The following is a 21,717-nucleotide window of genomic DNA, read 5'->3' as shown; positions in this document are numbered from 1 at the left end:
TGCGGCCAGGCAAAACGTTGCCATTCGTTAAATATATTAAAAGGAACGGCAACGTTCATTCGAAAATTATTTCCTGGTCGCGGGCTAAATAAATGTCCGTTTATGAGAGAAAAAATGTAAAAATGGAGTTAGATTCAATGTCCGTGTCCGTTTAATAGACAGTCCGCTTAATAGAGAAATATTTATTAGAATATCTTATGGGAAAGAGTTGGTCCCCAGAAAACTGTCCGGTTATTAGAGAGGTCCGCTTATCGGAGGTGTCCGTCAAGGGAGATTTTACTGTACATACAATGTGGAAGTTTTGGATGGAACAGTCCATATAACTAAGATACCGAACATATGCGGCCAAAATCTTCAGACACGTCGATTTTTGTTGTGTGTGTTGTGTGTTTCACGTACCATGTCTTATACCTGAACGCAACAGATCTCGAGAAATTTACAATTGAACATATCAAAAATTAAACTTTTCATTTCTTTTAAAATTTCTTTGGTCCTGAAAAGGACCGATTTAATACTAAATAAAACAACAAGCAACAATAAAATTAAATTTTCAAATTGGATCCCACCTACTTCTTGACGGTAAACAAGACGATGAATAAACTCCTGTTTGACATTTTCAAGTATTACTGGGGTAATTGTTATTATTTCATTACGGATTCTTTCTTTTAAGGCTTCGATAGTTGCTGGTTGGTTAAAGTAGACCTTATTCTTAAGAGAGCCGCATAGGAAGTAATCTAAAGGCTTAAGGTCAAGTGATCGTGCCGACCATTCAATTACTTCTCGTTTCCCAATCCAGCGTTCAGGAAAAATGTCATTTAAATAATCCAAAACATTAATGTGGTAATGAGGGGGTGCTATTTTGTATGAAATTGGTCCTTTTCAGGACCAAATAAATTTTAAAAGAAATCAAAAGTTTTAGTTTTTGATATGTTCAATCATAAATTTCTCGAGACCCGTTATGTTTAAGTATAGAACATGGTACGTGAAACACACTTAGAATTTTGCATAGAATTCAAAAATGAAATAAAAAATAGGTATTTTTATTTGAAAAAGTAAAGTTGGTGGTTGTGCCTGATGTTTGGACCACCTTGTATACATGAATTTACCATAAAAAAAACCGCAAGAAAAAATAAAAATCAATGTGTCCGTGGATTTTGGATGCATATGTTCGGCATCTTAGTTATGTGGACTGTTCCATCCAAAACTTCCACACTATATACAGAGCGATTCACAACTTATCTATAACATTTTAGGGATAGGTGTGTCATAAAAAACTAAGTCTAAATTTTCTTACAAAATCGTATAAGTACATAATTTTAAAAATACCTTTCGAATGAAAGTACTAACAATCTATTAAAAATTAATCGAATTGTTCAGTGGTTAATGTATAAACCAATATAAATGACAAATTTCTTCTGTTGCAGATAATTTTAAGAGGTTGTGTGTTGAGAAATACGACCTGGTGCTACGGAGTGGTAATCTTTGCAGGCAAAGATACCAAACTGATGCAAAACAGTGGCAAAAGTAAATTCAAACGCACGAGTATAGATCGGTTATTGAACTTTTTAATTATAGGGGTAAGAACCCACATTTAGTATTGTAAGTGGGTGCGTTTTTAACACTTCTGAGTGTTTTTTACAGATAGTATTTTTTCTATTGTCGATGTGCCTTTTCTGTATGGTGGCCTGCGGCATCTGGGAGTCGCTTGTGGGCCGCTACTTCCAGACATTCCTGCCTTGGGATTCCCTAGTTCCCACGGAACCTCTAGGGGGCGCCACAATCATAGGTAATTTTTAAGTAAAAAAACTAAATATTTTACATGTGTTTAAATTTGTTTCAGCTCTGCTCGTGTTTTTCTCGTACGCTATTGTGCTCAACACATTCGTGCCGATCTCGTTGTACGTATCAGTGGAGGTAATCCGATTCGTGCAGAGTTTCCTAATCAACTTCGACGAGCAGATGTATTACAACAAGAGCAATACGTACGCAAAAGCCAGAACAACCACCCTTAATGAGGAGTTAGGTAAGCTTCACCTTACACCCCGAAGACATTTCTAAAGCCTTTATTTGGGGGTACCTTTGGTACAAAACTTATTTTAGTAACCGTGTCTTTAGGGGTAATTTTGAAATAAATTTCAGGCCAAATTGAGTACATTTTTTCGGACAAAACGGGCACCCTCACCCAGAACATCATGACCTTCAACAAGTGCACCATAGGGGGCGGCTGCTACGGTGACATAATTGACCCCAGGTCAGGAGACGTCATTGAAATAACCGACGACACCGAGCCGTTGGACTTTTCTTTCAACACTAACTACGAGCCGGAGTTTCGGTTTTACGACAAGCATCTACTGGACGCGGTACGACGGAGGGAGAAAGACACTTGCCAGTTTTTTCGACTGTTAGCTCTCTGCCACACTGTCATGTCTGAGGTATGAGACAAATACTTATCATTTGCCCTTTATTTTCCTTTCAGTTGGCTATGAAATTCAAACATATGTTTCTTACGGAAAGATTACTAACTCCGTTGATTTAGAACAGGGATGGACGACTGGAATACCAAGCCCAGTCCCCAGACGAAGCTGCCCTAGTATCGGCAGCCCGCAACTTTGGCTTCGTGTTCAAAGAGAGAACGCCAAACAGTATTACAATAGAGGTGATGGGTTCCAAAGAAGTATACGAGCTTCTGTGCATCCTGGATTTTAATAATATTCGCAAGAGAATGTCTGTTATATTGAGGCGAGATGGTAAATTAACGTTATACTGCAAAGGGGCCGACAACGTGATCTACGAGAGGCTGAAAAGCGGTCAAGATGAGCTTAAAGTAAAAACTCAGGATAACCTAAACGTAATTTTTGTATAGACATACGTAAAAGCTGAAATAACATATAATTTGGGGAATTTGTAGAAATTCGCCGGAGAAGGCTTGAGGACACTTTGTCTGGCGTATTGTGATCTTGAAGAGAATTTCTTTAACGATTGGAAACAGAGGCATCAGGAGGCCGCAATTGCAATGGAAGGACGAGATGAGAAGTTAGACTCGATATACGAGGAAATCGAGCGTGATATGTTGTTAATTGGAGCGACAGCCATCGAGGATAAGCTACAGGATGGAGTTCCTAGCACCATTGCCAATCTTATCCTGGCGGGGATTAAAATTTGGGTACTTACAGGGGATAAACAAGGTACTTATTAGTTTGTGCGTGAAGATCTATCATGAAAACCGTTTAGAGACATAACCCAATTTTATTCTAAGCTTTATCATCTAAAGCTTTATTCAGGTGAATAAAGCTTTATCCCATCAAGAATCAGATCGAAAGTCACGATAAATACGTACTTAATGAAAGTGTTTTTAACATTAGTGAGTGAGTTTGTTTCCAGAGACTGCAATCAACATCGGCTATTCCTGTCAGCTGCTCACCGACGACCTGATGGACGTTTTCATCGTGGACGCAGCCGGTTTCGACGAGGTACAGCAGCAGCTGCTCAAGTTTCGCGATACAATCAAGATAGTGAACAAGTACAAGCCGCAGTCACCGCCCACGGCGCTCGACGGCGGCCTCGACGCCATCCATAAGGCGGCGAGCAACGCGGAAAATGGAGTAGGAGGAGCGTCGACACAAGGAGGGGACGCGGGGCCACCCGCGATTAGCGTGGTGACGTTCAGGTGGGCGGGAACGGAAACAAACAGACGCAAGAGAGCAAGGTAGATGACAAAAGCCACTCACTCCGCCTCTCTCTTTTTATGTCGTCTTGGGATATTTATTCGTCGGATGCATTTCTAATTTATTACTGTATTTGGGGTTTGCGAAATGGGATTTGCGTGTGTCGGGTTTACCTTTAGGTAAAAGTATCAGTTGGTCTTTATCCAGAGTGAACTTTTCAACTCACCATCTTTGACAAAAGAAAAGTGATGTGATTTTAAGAAAAAAACCTCTTTCAAACATACACTACCGGCCAAAAGTTTGGGTACAATTAAAAGAAACTGATTTTTTCGTTGAGTATCCTATGATTCCGTGAATGTTTTCTATTTAAACACTCATACCATACAAAAATAGCCGAGAAGTTAGATTACGATCAATAATGTTAGTTAAAATTGGAAAAAAGAAATCTCAAAAACATTAAACTTTATTTTCATAAAAAAAACACCATTCACTTTTATAACTTTTTCCACGAGTCGCGGCATCCTTTCCACGAGTTTATTTAAAGTTTCCTGTTGTATCGATCTCTACGGACTTTCCAATTTTTGCTACAGTTCACCTACCGATGAAGGATACGAAATTTAGATCTTTCGATCTAATTATTCCCATAATAATTGGATTAGGTTGAGATGTGGAAGCCAAATTATCTTCTCCAACGTTCCAGCATTCTCTCCCTCTTCGAAATAGGTTCGACAGAGGCGAGAAATGTGCTTTAAATCATTGTCGTGCTGAAAGACGAACTCACGCCCAATAAATCGGCACCGATGGGATGAAATTTTCTTATATTCCTTTTTCATAATTTCATTAATTTTGAGGAAAAATTGCCGATACCGTGGCCAGAGAAACATCTCCATGTCATGATGGAACCACCCCCATGCTTTACGGTTGGCACCAGACACTGTGGAGCCATTTTCTCCGAGGGGCTTCTAATGAAAATTCGTCAATGATTTCTAATTTTGACTCGTCTGTCCACAGCACATTTCTCCATTATTCAATAATCCAATTCCGATTCTCACGGGCTCATCGAAGGCGTTTTTGTTTGCCAATCTTAACAACGGTTTCTTCACAACAATGCACCCCTTTGACCCCCCTTGTCTCAGACTTCTTTTTACTGTTGTTAACGATACGAGGTTTAGATGGTTACTGTTAAAAGTTACTCAGGTTTTTGGTGTTGTTAATCGCCTTTTTTTTGCTGGTAACAATGATATGAGTATCTTCTGTGGGGTGCTCATTTTTGGCTGTCCACTACGAGGGCGATCGCGAAAATTGTCCGTATGATTGAATCGGTCAATGGTTGATTGTACGCTATTGAGGGAAATTTTCACTTTTTTAGCAATTTGGCGACATGAAAATCCTTCGCCGTGTAAAGTGATTAGTGCACTTCGTTTTTCAACACTAATTTCAATTCTTTTTACCATTTTAATTTCTTTAAACAAATGAATTGTCAAAGAATTTGTCTACGAGTTTTCTAAAAAGGTTTCGATGTGTTCCACACTTGAGCATACGTGGCAATGACTTCAACTGCTCTTTTAGGTCTATTTTAGATGTAAAGAACCACAATTAGTTTGAACGTGGGTCATAAATATAGCAGGTGAGCGGTAAGTCTCCTATTTTTCATAAGCAAAGAAAGACCTTTTTTACTCTTGGCGTACCGATTCTAATAGTCACAAAGTATTGAATTGATTTTTGCCTGTTTTTCACTTTAAACATTAAATATTAACATAGAATAAATAATTAGCCATATTTAGTAACTGGTAAACACAATTGATAAACGATTATTCACGATTTATCAAGTGTACTCAAACTTTTGGCCGGAAGTATATTTTCGACTTTAATAATTTAAGGCATTAGAATTCTACAAAGTTCTCTGCATAAAAGACCAATTAATAATACAACGATTTACAACATCAAGGCCGCTTTTTTTCGATGTCAATATTAAAAGTTACGTGATTTTTAAATAATTACGCATTTTGATCTAAAATCATGCGTCGGAAGAAAGCGCCTCAAATATCCATTGCTTTCAGCAGTAATAACTCATAATAACGAATGCAAATAAACGTGAGAGTTTGCTCTCTGGTTTGTTAACTCTTAAAAAATCTTAAAACTTACGCTTATAGCACTGAAATGGTTTACCATCGAAAGCAGATATTTTATGTGTGTATAAATAACGGACGGTAACAGTGGTGGCGTTTAACAAATTCATCTTCATTAAAATCATGCAATCTTTAGGTAAGTGATGCATAAAGAATCATAGATACGCTGGAACATCACCAGGAGCACAGTTTGTTAAGCAAAGGGTTGTCATAATATTGCGCAGGAATGTCCAATGTCCTAAAGTCTTGGCTTAAACAGGGAATTTCGAATTCAAAATTTAATGTTGACGCTATTGTGCCATAGAAATGTGGCGACTAATCTCTGGACTAACTTCAATTTTAAGAATAAAAACTTCCTTGTTTAGGTTTGCTTTTTATATTGAACTTTGCTTAAATCATTAGAAAATAGACCTACGTAAGGCTTAAAGTTATTCTAACAGGACGTGTATGTTTGACGGAGTGGATAGAATTTGCATTCAAATTTGAATAAATCTCCATTAACCGACCTTATGAATACATTTTATAGACATACACAAACATATCGCAAATTCCACATTTCGCAACCCGTATGCCAAGACAGGCCTTATTATTCGTCTTATCCGTGTGGTGGCTAAAACTTTTTAGTGCAGTTACTAACAAAATTGAGTACACGACTTCTAAGCATTTCCTACGTTTGCCGCTTGATTTTAATTATAATACGTATCGTAAATTCCTATAAAATGTTTCATTCCTCCGAGGTTGAAAAATGAATGTTCTGGTGAAACATGTTAGTTTTCATGGCCATTTTTTGGTTTCTCTAAAAGTAGTTGGTAAAACTACCGGCACATCTTGCGCCTGGGGCAAATATTGAAACTTTGTCTTAACTATAAAGGGCGTTCAGGATTAATGATTCTTTGTTTCAGGCCAAATTTTACGTGAAACATTTTCTAATTTTATCGTCTCCATAAAAATTTTCTTTCAGATAAAACTACCAATACTTTGATCTCTGACTTCAACTTCCAGTATTCATATTATAGATTTGCAATACGAAGGATTAGAGAAGTAGTAATAATCTGGATTGTCTTGATGTCGTGTATACCACGGTCGCGTCACAAATCACACAATAGTTAGTATAGGCTACGCTCAAGCAGCCCTTCTGACACTACTTTCATTAATAAATTAATCTACCTCTGCTCTCTAATTCTGTAGTGTGTGCTTACTTAGGCTTAGACGTTCATTCTCGACCATGCGAAGCATTTATCGAACTTTAATCTTCCATGAGAATTAAGCTTAAGTTCAATCCAAACCATGTTATAGACGGCTTTTACATAGTTGTTATTGGGAACCCTAAAATCGCATGTGACCACTAGTGGGCAAAATGCATACATAAGACAGCGAGTAATTTGATGTAAAACTCTATTTGCAGTTGAGGCTTTTTTCAGTTTGTTTATTTGTTTACGGTCCGTGGGGCCTTCATGGAAAGTGTTAGTTCCCAATTGCTATGTAAAATTTGCTGTCTAGACCGTCAGTCTTTAAGAAAACCTTGTTGTCAAACTCAATTCAATTCATGCAAAATCTCAGACTATGACTACACACATTGTTTGACAAATCTAACATTATGTAAGACTGACAACAAAATGTTATACATAAACCAGATCATACCTACCAAGGTCCGATCAACAATCTTCAGAAAAAAATGACTTGCTATGTTTTCCTCGTAAACATTTCGATTTACTTCAGTACGGAACTGGAGTACTTAGGCGGGATCGAGGACTCACACGTGGAAGAGTCGTCGGCCGGTTTTGCTATAGTGGTGAATGGCCACTCGTTGGTGCACTGTCTTCACCCGCAAATGGAGCGCCTCTTCCTAGAGGTTGTGATGCAATGCAAAGCTGTGATATGTTGCCGGGTGACGCCGCTGCAAAAGGCCCTCGTCGTGGAGTTAGTAAAGAAGAGCAAGCACGCCGTCACTTTAGCTATCGGGGACGGAGCTAATGACGTTTCGATGATCAAAGGTACGTACGTGGTCGGGTTGTAAAATAGCCAACAAAAATTTTCTGTAAGGTAGTTTCTGAGACAACCAACGTCTGTTTTTTGGTCATATATACATGAAGAACAGAAAAAGCCCCCGACTAATAATTACATTAAAACATTTAACTGACTTTTTCACAACAGCGGCCCACATCGGAGTGGGCATTTCTGGCCAAGAGGGCATGCAGGCCGTCCTAGCCTCTGACTACTCCATAGCTCAGTTCAGGTTCCTAGAACGGTTGTTGTTGGTGCATGGACGATGGTCTTACTACAGAATGTGCAGTTTCCTGCGCTACTTCTTCAACAAGAATTTCGCGTTTACCTTATGCCACTGTTGGTACGCGTTCTTTTGCGGATTCAGCGCCCAAGTGAGTCCGGCCCTGGACCACTGCGATTTTGGTTCATAATGCTCTTTTTGTGGTCTTGCAGACAGTATTCGATCCTATGTACATATCTATATACAACCTGTGCTACACGTCCCTGCCCGTATTGGGAGTGGGGATATTCGACCAAGACGTCAACGACAAAAATTCCATCCTCTATCCGCAGCTCTACAAGCCGGGCCACACAAACTTGTTTTTCAATAAGAAGGAGTTCTTCAGAAGTGCCCTAGTTGGATGTTTTGTATCCATTGTGTTGTTTTTTGTTGCTTTTGGTAAGTTTAAACACTTTAATATTACTTTTTAGCAGTGCACGGGATATGGCATTTCCCATACGTGGCAAAAATGCGATCTGGAAGGTGACGGTTTTTTTAATACTTTCTCCAATGCTTTCTTAAAGATGTCTTCTAGTGATTTCAGTATTATCTCATGTATTTGTAACGCTTCTTTACAAATAGCTAACAAACAACTAGTTTGATGAAGGCAGTTTGTTAGCATAACCGCGCTCTTTTAAATATGTACCCCCACAAGAAAGAATCGCTCATACTCATATCTGGAAATTGAGGTGGTCAGGGCACGTCTCCTGGAATGTACCTGGAAATGGAAAAAAAGCTTCGAAACCAGACCTTCCTAATTAACCTTCGATACATGTTGTTAAATTTAAACAGGCAATTTCTTGATATAAATTTCAACAATTTTTTCAGGTACTTATTATGACGCTGTCGCTCCTAACGGACAGGGTCTCTCGGACTACATGCTCTTTTGCAGTGTTACAGCCGCCGTTTTGGTCATTGTCAATACCGCTCAGGTATAGTAATTCGTTATTAATTATTGATTTTACTGGTGGATGTTGATTTAGCTGTAGGCCACCATTCATCCATGCAGATCAACTCTGATTTATCTTCAGTATTTCTTCGGTAATAATATTTCTATTTTAATTCCAGATCGCCATGGACACCCAATATTGGACAATGATCAACCACATAATGATCTGGGGCTCTTTGGCATTCTACTTTATCGCGGACAACTTCTACAACTACGTGTTCAAAGGGCCCTACGTGGGCGCCCTCACCAAGGCTATGGCCGGCGCTAACTTTTGGTTCACTACAGTGCTTATCGTCATTATGTGTATTCTACCTGTGCTCGCCTACAGATTCTATTTTGTCGACGTATTTCCCACGCTGTCCGACAGAGTGAGGTTGAAGCAAAGGCTCGCACAGGTAAGCAAAAAAGGTTACATGTACTCGTAGAAATCTTTGTTGTGTCTAATTAGGTCACACATTTTTACATACAGCCTGAACAGGCCTATATTTACTGAGCCTCGTAACGAATGAAGAGTGTTTATTTAGGGGTTCCTAAATACAATCGCTATTTTTTGTTATGTGCTTGTACAAACAACGTCACCGAGTCCTAACATTTCCAGGTGCGCTCGCGACAGAGCCAAGACGTGCTACGCACGCCGTCAGCGCGCAGGGCTCGCCGCTCCATCCGCTCGGGCTACGCGTTCGCGCACCAAGAAGGATTCGGCCGCCTCATCACTTCGGGCAAAATAATGCGCAAACTGCCCAACGCCGATTTTTCCATCCCCAACATCATGAAGTTCACAAATTCCAACAAGGACTCAAACAAGAATTCGGCCAACGCCACCAACCCGCCCAACACAGCCACTTCGCAGGAGGGCAGCAACACCAGCAGCGGCGGTCGGGCGCCCATCCAAGACTTGGACACGATCAATTTGTGATAATAGCTGAATTTTCTTTAGGTTTTAACGGTGCTGCTGACCGTGAGAGACGTGGAATTCGAATTTTAGTCGCTATGTATACATACAGGGTGTTTGTACGTAAGACATAAAGAATTGTTTTCCCTATATTCCCATCAAAAAGAAGATTACTAACAAACACTGGTTGTTTGTGATGATCTTCCATCGATTTCTTTGCTACACCCTGTATACCTGGCGGCGTTAATTTAAACAAAAGATAGGGAAATTTCCGTTTACCGTGATCAGCAATCGAAAAACTGCAGTTTTAAGAAAATCGTCATGACAGTATTTTTGTCGTCAACCCAAACAAACACGATTATTTCATTGGTTTGAGCTTTGGTGACGCGACGCAGGGTCTCCATCCCGGACTCAGGTAAGTTTTTATGATTTAGGGAAGTGGTAGACTCGAAGAGGCGGTAATTGATGACACCAATGATGCGATTGTCGATGGGAGGCTTTGAAATTTTCTTATAGATAAAATTTGGTTATCATTTTTATGTTTTTGTATAGAAAAATCGGTATTGAGGGAAAAAGAATAAAAAACAAATATGCATAAAATATTTAATGATCCAAATTCGAGTTTCACCGTTGAAATCTCGAAAACTAGATTCCAATAGTGAGTCTCGAATTTAGATCACTCTGTACAAGACGTCGATTTTTGCTCTACATTTGGAATATTTCAGTAAACAATAGTTAGATTAAAATGGTTTTAGCAATATTATGCTCGTTCTTTTGACACGAATATTAACGGTGACGAAAAAGTCGTCCCCATCTTGGTTTTTTCATTTTTCCTTCAAATTTTACAAAAAAGAAAAATACCGGAGGATTTTGTGACATAGAATTCAGTAGCGTCACTAGTTTTTTTTTCCATATCATATTAAGATTTGTACACAATAAAATATTGTCGCGTTGTTCGGTTTCTGGTTCGACCAGGACTACGTTTAGATATGACTGTGGGTTTCAATACTTGCCTTTGTCACGCAGTATCTCGTCTGATAAACCCTGTAAAGGTCAGTGCACAGGGTCGCCCTACATCCAAAGGTAATAAAGATGAACATAAAGAGTCGCAAGAAAAATCTGAGAAGATTAAAGTAAATTAGGATATTATACCTCTTTCCAGATGTGTTTAATCGACTCGAGAAGACCGATTTCGATCCTATTAAATCTCCTTCGCTCGATTCATTTCGAGTTAATTAAGTGGCAAAAATCGACAATGTCAACGGCGAGTATGTTGAGCCTATGCAGTAAAATATTGTACCAGCGGCATCTGCCGCGTCCTTTTCATTACGTCTCGACCAGATATTCAAATGTAAACGGCAGGACTTAGTGCACGGGGCAAGGCTGCCTGGTTTGGCATCAATATTGCGAACTTTCTTATAATTTACGCAGAGTAATAAAATTACAAAGCAAACTTAATTTGTGGCCATTCCACAGGTTGAAATTAATTATTTAAAGTTCTTGCACTCTCTGACCTTTTTCTGAATCTTCAGTTCGGTGACCATGGCACCGACAGTTTCAAACACACTGGTCCCATTACCAAATGGGCAACGCGATCAGCGGCCGTCTTAATGGCGTATATTAGCAATTTGTATTCTAAGTATTATTATCAAGCAGTATTGGCTCAGTATTATAACAAAACGCCAAGTTTGGGTGGTTTGAAGTTAGATCTTGTACTCGGAAATTATTAGACATTTAAAATGGTATAGAATCTTATTTGTTGTAAGGGTCTTTAGAGGAGCTACCAAAGTTCCATTAACCTTCATAAAGGCCAAGAGGGGTACAAGTATACCCCTATGTTATTCCCTGATTTTTTGCAACTAATTTTCTTTACAATTCAAATTTAATAAGAAAAACGACATTTTAATGATATGCAAGTACAAGTAAATGGAATGCATTTTTTCAAGTATTTTTATATTTATATTTTTTTCAAAATATAAATATTTTTGATACAAAATATAAATACTTTGATGGTTGTTCTTGACACACTGATCCGCTTATTTATCGTTTTTTATTCTCTTGGAGACATCTCCCCATACGAGTTTAATGTTCATATTCAGAGTTTAGAGTTAATCGCGACAACATCGAAAGGATGGTGAAATATTGTGAAGAGCCAACGATTTATTTCCCGTTGAAATGATTTCGTAAATCAAAAACAAAAAGAAAATAAAAGACGAGTTATTTTGATAATTGCAGGTAAAACACTAATTTGAAGATAAAATAAAATGCTGATTAAAAGCAAAACATTAAGTTACGGCAAAATGATTACCCTGAGGGTACTCCATCAGGTCTTATGAAGGTTAAGCTAGTCTGATCATGTTGAAATCGGATTCTATTATAAATTGTGAGTGTCCTGGTATTATCAGAAGCATAATTTTCGTATAAGTTATTTCGAAGTTCGAAGTTGCTCATCAATTTTCTTGCGTTATTTCCATAGCAATTACATTTTCCTTATAAACTTAGCAGCTCTTTTATCTCAAAATGTTCGCACAACCTTTCAGGGCATTCTCTTCACATGTACTCTGTGGATTTATCATTTTCGATCAAACCTTCTGCATATCTGTTTTCGAAACTCTATAACTACTTATTATTTAGCACATAGACACTTTATTTGCCAGGCAGCTTCAATATTTCAAAAACTCTCATCGACAAATACCACAGCTTAATTGTTGACTGTTTGTTACATAAATTTTACCTACTTTTTATTACCCCGTGAAAGCAAACATGAAAGTATTTTATAAGATTAAAACGGTAATAGCTCGCGTCGGCCTGTCTGTGTTTGTTCCATTTCTCAGCTTGAAAATTGGACATTGGTTGCTGGAACGCCGACACGCTCTATACCCCCTTAGGGAATGTTTTTACATGTACACTACACTTAAAGTAAGCTTTACTAGTCAAACAAAGTATGTTTAAATGTTATAAAAATAAGATATTTCTTATTAATTATTATTATTATTATATAGTTATATTTGAAGTATTGCTTTTTGTTTTTTATGAATAAATTTATTTTTTCTCTGTTTGTTCATTTATTTCATCAAAGATCAGCAGATTTGCTTATGCAAAAAAGTGTAATATTGGCAACGGTGTCTATATCATTATTGATTGAGGGTTAATTAGATAATCTAGCGTGTAAAGCTTCTTCAATTTGTCCTTTTTGAGGTAATAAGCTGTTGTCATGCCTATCAGCGGTCGCCTGCTGATACCCAAAAGTCGAATGGATTAATTTGACCATTTTCCAAAAAAAATTCAAAGCAACGAATCATTGCGTTCTTTGTAACAATATGATGTCGATTGAAAAAAGATATTAGTTGTCATAGAAATTTTAATATACAAAATGGTACACACTCAGAAACAGAATTGCAGCATTAATAACAAACATGTATCGCCAAACTGCAATATAATTAGTAATTCAACATTCCTTAATTAAAGTTAATGTTATCCAAATTAGAGAACGTAGACAGAGAATTTAAGTTAAGTCTCGTATTAAAAATTTTAGAGAACTTTCAGTTGAACCGAAAGCCAAGTTTCAACTTCTAGATTTGCCATTTCTGATTAAATTCTTGATCAGTTGGAAGATGCGAATCCAACACCTTATAAAATGTGCACATTTGAAAAGCTATTAATTAAAGCATATTTCATGCAACATTCCTTACTTCCCTTTCTAATTTTTATCTCTTGAAAGAGCAAAAATTGTCATTTTTAGGGAGTGTTTTATTGGTTGTCACTATTATAATAACAACACTGCATGTGGAAAACTGTTTTACAAAAGATACCTCATTCTCTAGAACTTATGTAAATCGCCCTACATACAACATATAACTTAAACTTTAATTGCATGTAATTCTATCACTTTCATTTATGTAAAGCCAAAGCTTACACAACCTTTGCTCTACAATTAGGGCAGCTGATTTGTCCCTGTTTCAACCAAGACATAATGCATTTCTTATGGAAACTATGGCCACAGCACAACTGAGTAAACGCCATATCTGTATATGACAGGCAAATGCTACAAGATGAGTTGATTTGTTCGCTTCTATTTGTCTCTCGTTTTGACGAGCTGCAAATGAATATAAATCTGTGATCTGTTGTTAACTCACTAATTAATGATTTCACGTTATTGCTTTTAAAACTGCTGGTCTTTGGTTAATAAGTAAACCAGACAATCTCACCTTGAATGTATTTTGCATGTCCAAAAAATAATATACGGGGTGTAACATCATGATAAAAACATTTCAGGGGACGATAGCACTCTGCAAAACAAAACAAAATTCTAATGGAGCCACGGGCAAAAATGTACCGTTTCGATATACAGAGTGGCAAAGTTTTCAAATATTTTCTCATATTTTTCGATTTTCTTGCGTATATTTTGAGTTAAATTTTGTAAATGCCACCCACTTATTTTCTTTAAGACCTTTTGCAACAAAATATCAATATCATTGGTAGCCGTATAAAGAGTGTTATGTTTTTTTAGCTCATGTTCTATTTTATACTTTGAATCCTTTTTTGGAACACCCTGTATCAATCCTAATTTAAAATTCAAATTCCTTTTTCAATTCTTTAGCTTTTTGATCTCTTGCAATATTTTTGTACATTTCACGGTTTTTGTAGAATTTGCAAAAACATTATTGATATAAATTATGAATGTGAAGAAAGTAAGAAAAAATTATAATTTGTTTCAATTATCAACTATTTGAAACAATTTGTAACATTTAATAAAATTTTGAAAATAAAAATAAATTTACAGGCAACAAAGTTATAAATTTTCGAAAATCAAAAAAAGGAAATTGGTGGCCCTGTATATCAAAAATGGTGCATTTTTGACCATGGGTCTATTAGCATTTTTTATTATTTTGAAGAGTACTATCACTCCATGAAATATTCATGATGATATGTTATACTCTATATAGACATTTTGATAATCTCCTTTTAAATTGTTCTACTTCAATTAATGAAAAATTGAAATAAATATTCCCATTATTCCTAAAGTTGCTCATTGTGAGTGAAACATAAATAAGGAATATTACTCTTAAACATCCTAACATTAATTAAGATTTGAGTATTTTGCTTAAGGAAAAAATTGTAATTATCTTATAAATTGCTCAACTTAAAAATCTAAATACTCGAATTAAAAAATCTTGAAAGTCCTTACAGTGCCTTAATTTCAGTTGTCAAAACTTACACATTTCTCTCTCATGAGATTAAAAATTGCTTAAATAAAAAATTTATTTTAATAAATGTTGAAAATTGTTTTGTTTTTGGATCTGCTGATGTCAAAACTACTGAAATTTTATATTCACATTTTAATGTACCCCTATTAGCTTTAATGTCTTTTTTCTTAAAGGTAACAGTGAAAGTACCACTTTAAAAAATTTTGGAAAGTGAAAGGAAAAGGGGCACATTCTGTAAAGAAAAATATAATCCTATAAGTTACAGCTATTTTTTGTCAAACTGCATAAACAAACCTTGAACAATAACACTCCAAATTTGAACTTAATATCTCAAAACCTATAATAGTAAGAAAAAATAACAAAATTAATACTCTTGAGCTTTGTACAAACCTGAATTTTTAGTCACACAACAAATAATGGATCAAACTGAAAGAGAAACAAAACTTTAAACTATACAAGGTGAGATACCCCATTTCCCAAATATATTTTATCTTTCAGTTCTTTGTTGATGTTCTTTATTTGAACTGGTGTATTCAGATTGGTACAAAGTTTAAAATATGCTTGGAAGCGCATTAAATTGCACATAATTGCTTTAATTTAACTGATCTATTTCTTATGGTTAGATGTAGATCCCATATATTTTTTAGAATTTTTAGAGTTGTATTCTATGACGTATTTCCACTTACCTTGAAAGTTCTGACGTTGAAGTTACTACATCATCAGATACTTCAGAATGGTAACTCCAAGCTGGATTATTATCTTCTTCTTCGGGTTGTAGGCATTGTCTTCTTCTTCTTCTTGAAGTGGAAGGACTGAATTGAGGATTACTGGGAGGCGGCCCCGAGTAATAAGAAGATTGCTGATAATGTTGCTGATGTTGATTGCTCCGGTAAGTGGAGTAAAGAGCTAACCCAATGCTGCCAATTATGGTGACACCCAAGAGGATGAGTCTCAACGGGATCATAATTCTTGCTGAAGGGAATATAAGTGAAGGTATATAGTGACATACCTGCATGTTTATGATATTTATTTATATAATATTATATATATATATATATATATATATATATATATATTTATATAATTCGTAAATAATATATAATTTGCAGATAAATACATTGATGTACTACCTCTAAACAAAAATAAGGATCTCAATTAACCATCATCACAAATAATCCCGCTTCACAACAAATGAAATGATAGAAAAGCGATGGTTTTTGTTATCATACATTTTGGTTGTAATAGAAAGTACAGCAGCGAATCTGTAATTTCCTAACTAACTTGAACCTGAAATAAACTGGACCGGTGAATTCCCGTATAGAAATAGCAACACCGCTACCAATTACGAAACAACAAAGTTTTCATTACACTTAAATCTTTGAAAATGAGAAAAAAATTCCTTTCATTTTATTTATTTTGATTATTAATGCACAGATGTTATTTAAAAATCTACACTCAGTTTAACTAGCAAGTCAAAACTGAGTGTGAATTAGGAAACTAACCATCGATGTAATATCTCACAAAATATATGTTAGGCACTAATTAAACAGTTTTATTTCCAATGACAGTGGGCAATCATAGAGCTTGTGGCGGAGCCAGCAGCGCGGTGCAGTGTCACCCGTCTGTTAATGACAGTGACAGTGCACTGCGAACCAAAGCAACATCTCGGTTCTGTAGATAACTAAAACAACGGCGGGAAAACATTTTCCGGGAATACATTTTGGATAGTTCGATCAAAAACCATATAAAACCGTTGATCACACCACCAACGGCCTCTTTCCTCTTTTGGGCCTCGTCTCCTCCACATGTACTCCAACTGGTAACAATCATATTCTGTACACAGTAGATATAAGTTTATTCTAAGTTTAGTAATAAAACATATAACGTTCCTGTTTTACGAATTCTGTGTGGCAATCCCATTTCTGACACCCAACGGAAAACGCCTAGTGATTCCATACATCGACAACAGAACAAACTGTCACTATGTCAGATATTACAAAATGTAACGCTATTTGCTAAATATATGATGAAGATAGAAATGTGGCAACGTTAAGGTTGATATGGGACACATTTTACATTTCGAAATCAAATAAGGGACGATAATCAAAAAACAACTCTCATAGTGAGCGGTGAACCGTAAATGTAGGACATTGATCAAGGCATTTATATTTACCATCATCATTTGACTGATCATTAGGTAATAAATGAGTTTATCCAAGACATACCTCTGATATTTTTAATGATCACTACATTTTTACTAGATGACTGATTCAATCATCTTATACTTACTTTACGAATTTATTGCCCGTTATTGGCATTGTATAGGTTTTTATTATCAGGTGAAATTGAAACAATACCTTAACAAAGAGTAATGATTTTTTTTACAATTTTTAACAAAATCGAGTGAACAATTCTCTGAAAAAACATATTCGTTTTTAAAATAAGGCTGAAATGTACGTATTGATTTGTAACTCCTCTGAAAACCAGAGAAATGTTTTAATGATGGAATAATCTCAAGTTGGTTAGAGCCAACACAATGTTGTGGTCGTTGCATGCCTGAATGACCTCGTCATCATTCTTGGACCCAGATGGACTTCCAACGAATGTCACCCCACTCTGTGAATACAGAACATTATGGATATATTGGTCACCAAATGCGACCAAAATAGCTGACATACACACACAAGGTTTTATTTAGCAATTTGATCGCACTTGCTGCGCTCTTTAAACTTAAATTAAAGATTTTCAACCTTTACTCAAAGTAAACAAAAGTCAATAAGACTTTAAATCACGTTTCAAACCCAAATATTATTTTTTTGCTTAATTTCTTCATTTTCTCACCTTTCTGCCGTCATCATTCTTTATCTATTTGTAATAATCAATTGTAATCAGTGACACGACCGCAAAAGAGATTTGCTTGCAAAGTTTATATTCATTGCACCTACTCCTACGTAAATGTTAAAAATCCCTAATTTGGAACCTGTATTGACTAAAATTAAACAAAAATATCTTATTACCAATCTAGCGCGGTCAATATTATCTCTGAAGGGGAAGAAAGCATCGGAAGCCAAAGCCACTCCCGACAGTTCATCTAGCCAATTCCGTTTGTCCTGTTCAGTCAGTGTGAGTGGAACTTCTTCGAACATCGACTTAAAGATTTGCAAATCCATGTCCTTTCCTGTCATTAATACTTGAAATAAAAAACCAAGTGACTTGTCAAAACACTTACCAACAGTTCCATTTACATAGTTGTCAATGGCGTTAGAGATTTCAGCCCTCTTTACCCCCTTTTTGAACTTCATCCCCAATACCTTGGGATGATGTCTCAGCCACCAGTTGTCTGCCTTTTCTCCAGCAAGTCTGAACAAATGATAGATTCATTATTAACAATGCGTGACATGCCATGAAAATTGACATTTTTTGTCAATATTGCTGATATGTAGAGAAGATGAAAAATTTCATCAGAGGTTCTTGAGACTTAATTTAGAGTAGATCTAAAGTTTTGTACGGATCTGGACATTTGGCCCTATGAGACAGAATGAACACCGAATCAAACAGTCATTTGAACGGGGCAAGAATTATCTTTGTTAATCCTACGGATATGTTGCCCTATCCAAATTAAAGCCGCTTCACAAATACATAGTGACTGCTCAAATGACTCCGTTTATTCGGCGAGTTCATTAAGAAAGTAATTAAAAAAATTAAGTTGAAAATTTTTTGTTTGTAGTTTTACCTGGTGCAGTGAATCCTCGACTGTTGCCCAGCCCCGATCCCGATAATTTGCCCATTTTTCGCATAACACACAGAGTTGCTTTGCGTATATTTAAGCGCAATAGTGGCCACTGTGAGGTCTCTGACTGCGCTCTCAGGCAGCTTTTTGTTTAGGGTCACTACATTCGAGAAAACTGAGGCGTCGACTATGGCATCGTTCCTTTTTTGTTCCAGGCTGAGTCCAAAGAGCACACGACGCTCAATTGGATCTGGTTTGTATTTTGGATCGATCTATTGACAATTAAAACGCATGAAAATATACTTTTTTCTAGGATGTGTAAAAAATGATTGTATACCTGCAAAATACAGTAACCCCCGTTTTTCTTTTTCGCGAGCAAGGCAAGAGCTTCAGGGGTATACCCAGGAGCAATTATACCATCTGACACCTCTCGTGAGATAATTTTCGCGGTCACTTCATCACAAGTGTCCGAAAGGGCGATAAAGTCGCCGAAAGAGGACATGCGATCAGACCCACGAGCTCGGGCATAAGCTGTAGCCACAGGGGTGATAATGTTCAGTAGGTCATCCACCATACATAATCGAGCCTGGAAATCCAGTTTTAAAAGTAAAAATTTAACAATTTCCTTACGTTTTCACAGAAATTATGCTCTGAGCAAAGTTATAACGGCTTGGATTTTCAGCCTTACCTCGTCTTGACTCAAAGGGATTCCCACTGCAGCACCGGCAGGCGATACGTGCTTGAAACTAGTTGCTGCAGGAAGACCTAAAGATGCAAGAAGAATATGCTAATTAAGTCTGAGTGAAGCAAAAAATTGTGTCTTAATACATCAGAATTTGATCAAAAACATACATACTAATTAATACCTACAGGATGCATACAGGATTCAAGAATGATGCACCCCCATACTGCACAAAATAAACGTACCTAACGCCCTTTTCAGTTCATTAACCAGCTGCCAGCCATTTAAAGCGTCGCACAGGTTTATAAAACCTGGAGAACCGTTTATCACTGTTAAAGGCAACTTTGGAAGAGTCGTGAATATTTGCGCTGGTTTCTGATGAGGATTCATCCCATACCTAAATACCAAGATTAAATTTACTGCCACTGGTTAAATCACCTGTGTAGCATACAGATGCTGAACAGTTAGTTCATAGTAAAGGGGAAAAGTTTTTCATTTTCACAACACCACTAAAATGGATTGGGGCTAACCTTGTGGGTAGTGACTTACCTCAAAGTAATCTGTGATTCATTAGCTGAGTACTGTTTTCTAAAGTAATCTGTAATGGCCAAATCATACTCTGAGGTATGAGTAAATGCCTTCAATGCCAAGTTTTGCCTTAAACCCACAAATAAACTTTACTAGTATCAATTTAATACAAACATTTTTGGATATTTTTACCTTGTTTGTAATGAAGTATCTTTAGTAGCATTCTCCTGAATCTCACTCACAACCTTCACATAATCATTAGGGTCACAAATCACAGTGACTCTTTGATGGTTTTTGGCTGCAGCCCTTAAAAGGGTCACCCCACCTTAAGAGATATATTTTTCGTTATAATTTTTTTGATATATTTTGTTTACCATACCGATATCAATGTTTTCAATAGCTTCAGCAGCAGTAGAATTGGGTTTTGATACAGTTTGCACAAATGGATATAAATTACACACCACTATTCGAATCATTTCAATGTTTTGTTTCTTCAGATCTTCTTGATCAGATGGGATGAGTCTGAAAAATTAAAAAACAATAATAAAGAGACTTAACAGCTTTTGGCACCAAAATAGCAGAGAAGGTCAAATTGTGCCTAAAACTTAATAAGATTACCTGGATAATATACCCCCATGAACTGCAGGATGCAAAGTCTTAACCCTACCACCCAGTATTTCAGGGGCATTTGAAATTTCTGATACATCTTTCACCTGAAGCCCAGCTGCTCTCAAGGATGTTGCAGTACCACCACTCGCAACTAACTTAAAACCCAAGTTCTGAAGTTGCCTCCCGAGGTCTACTAAACCTGTCTTGTCTGACACAGAGAGAAGGGCTGAAATGTGAAAAAAAGCATATAGTGATCAAAGTAATTCATTAATTTCTGGGAAAACTTAATAAATGTAGAATATATATGTTTACCAGAACATACCAATATTTCCACCTGTTGATGCCATAATTTGCAGCCTCTTAGCTTTCCTCCACTATAATGCTTTCCCTGTGGAATAGTGTTACTAAGTGGCTAATTATACCGTCTATGGGGGGTCTGCAAAATACTGATAACTGGCCACAATCTCATTTGTTACTGTAAACTTATTTATTAAACTTGAAAGGTCGAATTTCTCAAACACTTTCAGATAGCCTTTGGGATTTCGTTTGAATACGCTTATTTATCTGTTGAAATTACAACATTTGTGACGAAAGGTGGAGCTTGAGAAACTACAAAAAACACAAACAAGAAATCTGTTTCTAAATAAGAAAAATAATCTATTTTAAGTTTGAGTTTAAGAATTAAAAAAAAAAAGTTTTTAATATGAAGGGCACGTGCTGAATTTAAATTTACCGCCACGGCGAAATAGAAAACAAAAACAGTCGGAAGGTTTGGAGTAATACAAGTCGTGGAATTCAAGCTGGCAACAACGCATTTCTCTTAATAAATAGCCCGCATCTCGAAAGATAAAATAGAGACTCTTATTAATAATCTATTAAAATAACCGTCAGAGAGTAAATTAAGTCTAAGTATTTAACAAAGTGAAACATTTCAATATTGCTGTCGCATCCTTTGAGGAAGGGATTTATGAAATTGCCTTTTTAAATACAATTCGTGCTATGAAAATGAATCTATAAATGTTTAGCATCTTATCAGGCTTTCAACCTCGACATGGTTCTA

The 21,717-nt window shown here is 36.5% G+C and overlaps 2 protein-coding genes and 1 long non-coding RNA gene across 7 annotated transcripts in view; 1 reads left to right on the top strand and 2 right to left on the bottom strand.

The window, feature by feature from the left end:
- ATP8B (ATPase phospholipid transporting 8B) overlaps positions 1-12,955 on the top strand; it is a 43,093-nt gene extending 30,138 nt beyond the window's left edge. For 4 of the 5 annotated variants that reach the window (XM_066390533.1, XM_066390534.1, XM_066390535.1 and 1 more), the window contains 13 exons: positions 1,425-1,577; positions 1,642-1,786; positions 1,841-2,023; positions 2,140-2,432; positions 2,537-2,848; positions 2,909-3,185; positions 3,382-3,706; positions 7,514-7,788; positions 7,949-8,172; positions 8,234-8,459; positions 8,889-8,992; positions 9,129-9,404; positions 9,608-12,955. In XM_066390533.1, the coding sequence (XP_066246630.1) occupies positions 1,425-1,577; positions 1,642-1,786; positions 1,841-2,023; positions 2,140-2,432; positions 2,537-2,848; positions 2,909-3,185; positions 3,382-3,706; positions 7,514-7,788; positions 7,949-8,172; positions 8,234-8,459; positions 8,889-8,992; positions 9,129-9,404; positions 9,608-9,925 (3,111 nt within the window). In that variant the 3' untranslated portion in view covers positions 9,926-12,955. The remainder of the gene's footprint in view (positions 1-1,424; positions 1,578-1,641; positions 1,787-1,840; positions 2,024-2,139; positions 2,433-2,536; positions 2,849-2,908; positions 3,186-3,381; positions 3,707-7,513; positions 7,789-7,948; positions 8,173-8,233; positions 8,460-8,888; positions 8,993-9,128; positions 9,405-9,607) is intronic. The other variant, XM_066390531.1, reaches the window with a different exon arrangement.
- Positions 12,726-17,589, bottom strand: LOC136409206 (uncharacterized). The gene is made up of 3 exons (XR_010752167.1): positions 16,611-17,589; positions 15,795-16,080; positions 12,726-13,997 (listed from the first exon to the last, which is right to left on the bottom strand). It is a non-coding gene; the product is annotated as an uncharacterized lncRNA (long non-coding RNA).
- LOC136409189 (bifunctional purine biosynthesis protein ATIC) lies at positions 17,584-21,331 on the bottom strand. Its single transcript, XM_066390544.1, has 12 exons — positions 20,980-21,331; positions 20,667-20,883; positions 20,428-20,570; positions 20,241-20,373; positions 20,070-20,177; positions 19,766-19,917; positions 19,527-19,603; positions 19,176-19,424; positions 18,842-19,110; positions 18,338-18,468; positions 18,126-18,286; positions 17,584-17,724 (listed from the first exon to the last, which is right to left on the bottom strand). The coding sequence occupies exons 1-12, from the start codon at positions 21,002-21,004 to the stop codon at positions 17,605-17,607; spliced, it is 1,785 nt and encodes a 594-aa protein (XP_066246641.1). The 5' UTR covers positions 21,005-21,331; the 3' UTR covers positions 17,584-17,604.
- Positions 21,332-21,717: the final 386 nt, after the last annotated feature.

This window comes from Euwallacea similis, chromosome 5 (genome assembly GCF_039881205.1).
Source record: "Euwallacea similis isolate ESF13 chromosome 5, ESF131.1, whole genome shotgun sequence".
In the NCBI taxonomy this organism is placed as follows: domain Eukaryota; kingdom Metazoa; phylum Arthropoda; class Insecta; order Coleoptera; family Curculionidae; genus Euwallacea; species Euwallacea similis.
This window is presented reverse-complemented; position numbering and strand designations above follow the sequence as displayed.